The sequence below is a fragment of the Elephantulus edwardii genome, unplaced genomic scaffold (assembly GCF_000299155.1).
Source record: "Elephantulus edwardii isolate Elephantulus edwardi_28Jun2011 unplaced genomic scaffold, EleEdw1.0 scaffold00206, whole genome shotgun sequence".
Taxonomy (NCBI): Eukaryota; Metazoa; Chordata; class Mammalia; order Macroscelidea; family Macroscelididae; genus Elephantulus; species Elephantulus edwardii.
The window spans coordinates 5,707,765-5,716,587 of record NW_006399956.1 but is presented as its reverse complement, the minus strand read 5'-3'; the positions used below and the strand labels follow the sequence as shown (position 1 = coordinate 5,716,587).

Sequence of the window (8,823 nt, the reverse complement as noted above, 5' to 3'; positions counted from 1 at the left end):
AAAAAAAGTGTACAAGGCTTTTATGGCCAACATTCTAGGAATGTTGTTGTTGTTGTTACGTGCCGTTGAGTTTCTTGCGACTCATGGCAACCCTAGGTACAACAGCCCTAAACTCTGCTCTGTCCTGTGCCAATGGCACTGTCTCCGATATACCCATCCCGATTACCCCAGTCACTGAATTAATCCACCTCATAGAGTGCCTTCGTGTCCTGTGCTGTCCTTCCACCCTCCCAAGCATGATGTCCTCCTCCAAGGACCAGTCAAAGAATGTCAGAGGAAGCTTCAGAATCCTTGCCTCTGAGGAGCAGCACAGTTTAACCCTCTCTAGGATGAACCTGTTTGTTTTCTTAGCAGTCCATGGTACATTCCATACTATTCTCCATCACCACAGCTCAAATGCATCAATTCTCCTTCTATCCTCCTTGGTCATTGCCCAACTCTCTGACACATAACAAGTGTTTGCAAAGACCATGGCCTGTATCTCTTCTATTCCAGAAATAGAATTAAAAACATTTTATCATGTATCATCATCATTGTCATCAAATATTTTTAAATCCTTATTGTTCCATGAGAAATAAGATAATGTTCTCCTCTAGAATAGGTTTGCAATAAAGTTGATGGAGAATACACCAAAAAAGATAATGAATGCATTTTCAACACAAACGGCTGTGTGAGCCACTGAGAGGGGCAAATCTCTAGATGCTGATCTGCAGAAAAAGTGTGATTTTCCTGTTATAATCTATGAAATTTGATTTCTTAGAAAGGATTTCATTGTTTTATTTCTGTACTGTAGGCCTATTTTGAACTTGCCTTCTGTTGGTTTTGGTACTGCTATTAGGTGTCATCAAGTCAACTACAACGTACAGTGACCTTATAAACAACAGTTCTAAACCTTACCCTATGCTGAACTTTTCTCATGATCTCTGTCATATTCAAGCCCATTGTAGTTATCACATCAGTTATTCTCAGAGGGTCTGCCTCTCTCTGGTTGACCCTCTACCTTTTCGCAGCATAATATCTCTCAATAGACTGGATCCTCTTGAAAATATGTCCAAAGTAAATAGGACAATGTTTCACTATCCTTTCCTCTAAAGAGCGCTTTGATTGTACTTCTTTTAAGACCAATGTGTATACTCTTTCGGCAGCCTGGGTATATTCAATTTCAATACTCTTCGCCAACATCACAATTCAAAGGTATTGATTCTTCTTTACTTTTCCTTAGTCATTGTCCAAATTTCAGATGCATAGGAAGCAACTGAAAATACCAAGGCTTGGATCAAATACACCTTGGTATTGAAACTAATATCCTTGCTCATTGAACTGTGGAGAGATCCTTGACAGCAGATTTCTCCAATACAACGTATCTTTTTGAATTCTTGATTATTGTTACCACTGATGCTGATTGTGGATCCAAATAAAATGAAATAGTTAACAACTTCAATATTTTCTCCACCTGATGTGATTTTGCCTATTGGTTTGGTGGTGAGGATTTTTAATTTCTTGTTTATGAAGTGTAATTTATATTGAAGGCTGTAGTGTTTGATAGTCCATAGTAATTACTTCAAGTCTTCCTCATTCTCTGCAAACAAGGTTGTGTCATCTGCATAATGCAGGTGGTTGATGAGTTTTCCTCCAATCCTGACAATCACATCCCTCTTTATATAGTCCACTTTCTCAAATGATTTGTTCTATATACAGTTTGAATATGTTTGGAAAAAAAATACAACTTTGACACCCATCTTTTCTGATTTTTAAACCATAAGTGCTGCCTTACCCTGTTTGGACAACTGCTTCTTGGTTTAGTTATACATTTTGCATGAACAAAATTAAATGTTCTGGGAGAGTCATTCTTCTCAATCTTAGCCAAAATTTGTTATGATCCACACAGTCAAGCACCTTTGCATAGTCGATAAAACATCTTCCTGGATTCTGGTGATATTTTTAGGCTTATTTAGTTTGTCAAACTGAAGTTAGGATTTTCCAGTGGTCATGGAATAAACCCCCGACTCTATAATTTTAGAAGCTAAAAACAGATCACTGGAATGAATAAAATGTTACTGCAAACTTGGATGCTTAAGCTTGTCTTTGACTGTAAAGATAGCATATTATTTGACTAGCGAGATGCTATGTTTGAATTTTCTGGATTGTTTTGTACATACATGTTGTACACCTGATACATATTCAGAATACTGAAACAAACACCATCTCTACTAGTCAAACTCACAAGTCTCTGTAATACTCTCTCCTATGATCTCATCTTCTCCGCCTCTACTGCTCCTGTTTATTGCTCCCTTCCAAATAAAACACCAGTATATGTAGAGTCTGAAATATTTAAAATTGAACTTTTATACTACTTACAGTTATCACAATACAGCTGCTATTCTCACAATATTTTTTTTATAGCTAAGGAAACCCTGTAGTGTAGATGATTACCATAGCACTCTCCTGAATCAGTTCTCCACCAGGATCCATGATGGTATATGACTAAACCCACCTAAAGTCACATAGCTTATAATTCACAGAACTGGAAATCAATGCTAAGATTTCTTATAATATCCTTACTCAAATATAGTAGGCAAGTGCCTTCTACAACTTGATGATACTATGTTGCAATAAGCCTACAGCATTGTTGGTGTGGGGTTGTTTTAACTCTAATATCAATGGTATTTTATATTTGTGAACCATTTTTGCTAGGCTATTGCCTGGTACACTCCTATTCACTGGAAGCAAAGATGGGAGAAAATAGAGACTGACATTGAATTTGATAGTCACTCTGTGGTAGCTACACTTCAAAAGAACGTGTTCCAGTTGCCGACAGCTACAACCACAGCTCCCAAAGGAAGACAAGATCAAGAAGAGACATTACTACATCATGTGGGACAAGTTCAAGTTCTTATGAGGTAAAAAGTTGTTTTTTAACTGAACTCATCCTACAGTTAATACCTAAGCTATCAATTGAAAGTGAGCTGGAGGTAAATAGGTATTGATGAATATATAAATTAGTAACAGTTAAAACCACAATTTTTATGCACACTCTGTATGACTTTTTAGTATTGGTTTGCATATAAAATTCATATACATTGTGTTTAATTCATGTGCATTGTGTTTCACACATTCCTTCATTCACATTGTTTCATATAAACATTCCCCAAAACTGTTATTTTATAAAATTAACTACTATTGATCTATGCCCCCCTATCATCCTGTCTTTTCAGGTCTCCACTAAATGTATTCTTATTCCTTCACCCCCTCCCTCACCCACCAAATTCTGTGACCCGTGATTTCCTCTAATCCTCAGCCCCTCTGCTCTCCTTCCCCCTTTGGGCTTTTATGCACATCTTACTAACTACCCTTCTGTTTTTACAGTAAAGGTTTTATGTAGTATTTGTCCTTATAGGATGGAGTTAGTTCACTCAGCATAATGCTCTCTAAACTTTCCCTCCCAGTGTTTGACCAAACTGAGCAACAATTTCATAAAACACAACAATTTCAATTAGAGCCCATAGGAAAAGCATAGAAACAGAGTGAACAGAAGGATTAAGGTTGCTCATCTTTGTTGGATATTGTGACACCTCTTAATCATTTAATTTCTAACTGGCATTGCTATTAGAGAGAAGACTGTAACAAGGAGAAGTTTCCTCCAAGTATTTAGAAGTGCTTAGACACCCAGGTCCTTATCAAAAGGTTGGCAGTTCAAACACATAGTCACTCTGTGGGAGAATATGTGACAGTCAACTTTGAATAGGAGAAGAATGGGTAGAAAATGAACACTGCATTGAAATAGAGGAAGGAAAGAGCTATTTAAAAGGAATAAATGGTTAGACATTATATATACAACAACAGCCCAGTATAAGAGGTACATCACTGCAAAGAGTCCTGAGGGAAGGGGAAGGTCAGGGAGCTAGGTAATTGTGTAACAATGAATGAATTTTTTTAAAGTGAACTGGGGGAGTGGGAAGGGAGGGAGATGGGTAAAATGTGCAACAATAAATGAATGAAAATCTAACTTCTCTTTAAACATTCATTAAAATCACAATTAAAATAAAATTTTAATGAAAAAAAACTAAAGCCTTGGAGACCCTAGGGGACAGTTCTTCCCTCTTCAGTAGGGTCCACTCTGAGTACAAATTGACTCAGTGGAGTTGGTTTTGGGTATTGTAGACAGCAGGAAAAGCACATCACCTAGAATTTCATGTTCTACCTATCCTAGAGGAATAGCTGCTGTGGATGAAGATAGCAAGTATGTTATTTATTCCTAGGAAAGTTCTTGTAATGTTATGATAAATGTTCTGCCCCTTAAGGTCTGGGAGAGCCATCCAGTCAGGTGTCAAAATGCTTCTACTTTAATTGTACTTTCATCCCGAATACAACTGCATAATGGGTCATTTGTTGTGGGATTTTTAAATGATTTATTTAATTTAAATGTGTTTTCTTTTTACAGAGAAAAAGAAATCCCACCAACTCTTTTTCCTACTCGCAGCCCTTGGAGTAATAGTCCTGACACCTCTGGGCATCCGTACGGTGCTCTGACTGAACTGCCCAGTAGGTACAACACGATGAGACAATGGGCTGGAAAGTCCAGGCCTGATCCAGATCTAGGTAAGTCAAGAGAGAGACACTTAGTTATCCCAGTGGAGAGCAGGGAGTGTATGTGTGCTGAGAACTGGTGTAAAGGACTGGGCAGCAAAAACTGCTAAACATCAGAAACACTTCATATCCTAAGGACCAGTACTCTAAACCACTTATATCACTTACATTTACTCTAGTATAGTATCTACCACAACTAGTTATGGCTAGAGAACTGTGGGATGAATCAATATTGAGTAAAAAAGGGAACACGTGTCCAGCAAGGATGTTTCTGACAGATCCTTGAAGGGTGGTCAAAAGTGGATGTTTTTTCATTGTTATTGTTGTTGATTGCCTTCAAGTCGAGCACGACATAGTGACCCTATGAACAAAAGACCTGAAGGCCCGCTACAACGATCAACATTTATCAAAGTTCATAGTTTCCGGAGGCATGTTGTTTAGGAAGTGGATGCCTCTCCTGTTTCCAAACCTGTCACAGTATGTTACTGTTGTTATGTGCCATGGAGTCGCCTACCATGTGTAGCGATCCTATGTACAGCAGCTCTGAACCCTTTCTTATCCAGAGAAAATTATTTTATAGGCTAAGACATATAGATATAAATAGTGGTTCTTGTTTTGAGTTGCCTTCAAGTACGACTCATACAACCTCTATGAGTAATAGACTTAAACCCTGTCATATCCTGTGCCATCCTCATCATCTCTGACACATGTGGGCCCAGTGCTGTACTCACTGTGTCAATCTATTTCACTGAAACTCTTCCTTTCTATCACTGACCCTCCACCTTCCCAAACATGATGTCCCTCTCCAAGGAATGGTCTCTTCTAACAACATATTCAAGATTGTGAGAGGCAGTTTTGCCATCTTTGCCCCCAAGGGGCATTCTGGCTGTGCTTTACAAGACATCTGTTTGTTCTCTTGCCACTTCTCCAAAATCACAGCTGAAAAGCATTGTTTTTTCTTCCGTCCCCCTTATTCATTGTCCAGCTCTCAGATACATAGCAAGTGATTGACATGACCCTGGCCAGAATCAGGCACATCTTAGTCTTCAAACTGATATCTTACTCCTCAGTAATTTGGAGAGATTCCTGACAGCAGACTTGCCTAATGCGATATGTCTCCTGATCTCTTGACTGCTGGTACAAAGGGTATTGATTGTGGATCTGAGTAAGAAGAAGTCACTGACAATTTCAATCTTTTCTCCATTTATGATGATTGTTGTTTAGTAGTGAAGATTTGGCACTTCTTGACATTGAGATAGAATCTATTCAAAGGCTATAGTCTTTGATCTTCTGCAGCAAGTATTTCAAGTCCTCCTTACTTTCAGCAAGCAAGGTTTTATCTTCACACCATAGGCGTTGATAGTCTTCCTCTAATCCTTTTTCACAGAGCCCAGCTTCTCAAATTATTTGTGCAGCATACAGAGTGCACAGGTATGAAGAAAGACTACAACCCTGATACATATCTTTCCTGATTTTAAACAATGCAGTATTCCCTTGCACTGTTCAAACAACAGTTTCTTGGTCTAGGTATAGATTTAATATAAGCATAACAAAGTGTTCTAGGATTCCAAATCTTCTCAGTGTTAGTTTGTTGTGATCCACACAGTCAAATGCCTTTGCACAATCAAACACAGATAAGACATTCTTCTGGTATCCTCTGCTTTCAGCCAATATCCATCTGATGCCTCTTCTAAACACAGCTTGAACTTCTGGCAGTTCTCTGTCAGTGTACTGTTCTAGCCATTTTTAGTCTTTTTCAATATTTTGCTTTAATCTGATATTAATGATATTGTTTGATAATTTGTACAATCTATTAAATCACTTTTTTTAATAGGAAGCTCTTGTAGCCTAATTTTAAGAAATTGCTATAATCCTGCAGGTACACAGTTCAAAACTAAAAGCTGCTCTGCAGGAGAAGGATGGGCAGTCTCCTCCTGTTTGATTATCTACATCTGAAAACCTGCCAGAGGGTCGGTTATGGGTCGATTCTGACTCAATGGTGCATAAAAACAACAAAAACCTCAGGATAGGTTGGTGAATTAAAATCGACAGAGAACTAAGGTCTTTAGACCAGCAGCACAGCAGACTATGAACTACACAACTAAAATGTAGATAATTTACTAAAGTCAGACGTGTTTAGGGCCATAAAGCAAGTCTCAACAAATTTCAGAAGATCAAAGAGTTGCACTACCAATCCAAAGCCAAGCAGTTCAAATATACTAGCTATTCCATGGGAGAAGATAGCAAGTTCCTTCCATGTGATTTATGCCCTCAAAAACCCACTAGAGGGTCAGCTCTTAAATTGATGGTGCATAACAACCACCACAACAACATATAATAAAATAAGAAGAAAAACTAGACATAATGTCTAGATCACACCCTTGGCATGATGGCAGGGGCAGAAGTGCCATCTTTCAAAGTTACAGATGGAAGCCGTATGTTGAGGATCGAAGAGCCACTTTATCTCTCTGGTACTGGCACAAATCCAAACTATTTGTGAAAGAGAAATAATCTTGTTTAAGTCATTTCTGAATTAAATTATTGTATCTGAGCCATAGGACCCAGACAATATTGTTACTATTTAAAACTGAGTGTTACTTATTACACCATTGCATAAAAAGTGATTTAAGGGAATACGAAAATTATCAAACAGCATGTGATATTGTCAAATACAAGTAAAATTTTGCTGAGGATCATTCAAAAAAACAGTTATACTGGCACATCAACACTGAACTCACAAAAATTCAAGACAGAGTTAGTATAAGAGGACATGGAATGGGGGATATCATTGTGGATGCTAGCTGGTTCATGGCTGAAAGCAGACAATAGTAGAAAGATGTTATTTACATTGCATTGACTAAATAAGGGCATTCAACTAGATTGTAACAAAATATTGTGACAGTGTGAAGAATAGGAATTCCAGAACACATTATTTGTGTTCTTATGAAATTTGTTGTTGTTGTTATGTGCTGTCAGGTTGCCTGCAACTCATAGCTACCCTATGTACAACAGCCCTAATCCCTGTTCGATCCTGTGCCAATCTCACTGTCTCTGACACACCTACTCCCATTACCCCAGTCACTGAATCAATCCATCTCATTGAGGGTCTTCCTCTCTAGTGCTGTGCCTCCACACTCCCAAGCATGATGTCCTTCTCTAAAGACTGGTCCCTCCTTGGAACATGTCCAAAGTATATCAGACAAAGCTTCAGAATCTTTGCCTCCAAGGAGCAGCCTGGTTTAATCCTCTCCAGGATGAACCTGTTCATTTTCTTAACAGTCCATAGTATAGTGAATACTCTTCTCCAACATCACAGCTCAAAGGCATCAATTCTCCTTCTATCTTCCCTAGTCATTGTCCGGCTCTCTGATGCATAGCAAGTGATTGCAAAGACCATGGCCTGTATCAGGCGCACCTTAGTCTCCAGAGTGACACCAATCCTCTTCAGTACCCTGGAGAGGTCCCTAACAGCAGACTTTCCCATCTCAATGCATCTTTTCATTTCCTGGCTGCTGATGCCAAGAATGTTGTGGAGCCAAGGAAACTAAAGCTGTTACAATTTCAATCTCTTCACCATCCATCCTGATGCTGCCATCTGGCACAGTGGTGAGAATCTTTGTCTTCTTGATATTTAGCCTCAATCCATATTGAAGGCTGCAAGTGCTTCAGGTCCTCCTCAGTTTCAGCAAGCAGGGTTGTGTCATCTGCATAATGCAGGTTGTTGATGATTCTGATGCCACACTTCTCCCAGCCTCCAGGATAATCTGCATATAGGTTGAAAAAGTATGGAGGAGATAGGACACATCCCTGGCTTACAGCCTTCCCAATTTTGAACGATGCAGAGTTTTCTTGCTCTGTTCTGAAGACTGCTTCCTAGTCCAATATAGGTTTTGGCAGAATATTAAATGACCCAGGAAGAATTAATGGAAAGAGTATACAGAGTCACTGTGCTGAAAGGAATTGGCATACACAGAAGAATTTCCTGAAACAACATTGAGCAAGAGCCTATTGTGATGAAAGAAGTTCAAATTGCTTTGAAGGAATTGGCAAAAAATAAGGTCCAGGAATTGATGGTATACCAATTGATGTACTTCAACTAACATATGCTGCCCTAGATGTGCTCACCAAGTTGTGCCAAGAAATCTGGAGGACAACCACTTGGACAAATGACTGGAAGAGTCCAAAGAAATATGATCTAACAGAGTGTGGAAATTATCGAACAATATCATTGATATC

The 8,823-nt window shown here is 38.7% G+C and overlaps 1 protein-coding gene across 1 annotated transcript in view; it reads left to right on the top strand.

The window, feature by feature from the left end:
- Positions 1–8,823, top strand: part of IFLTD1 (intermediate filament tail domain containing 1) — a 93,292-nt gene that overhangs the window by 19,056 nt on the left and 65,413 nt on the right. The window contains exons 5-7 of the mRNA XM_006897221.1: positions 2,695–2,889; positions 3,671–3,684; positions 4,442–4,599. Coding sequence (XP_006897283.1) covers positions 2,695–2,889; positions 3,671–3,684; positions 4,442–4,599 — 367 coding nt within the window. The remainder of the gene's footprint in view (positions 1–2,694; positions 2,890–3,670; positions 3,685–4,441; positions 4,600–8,823) is intronic.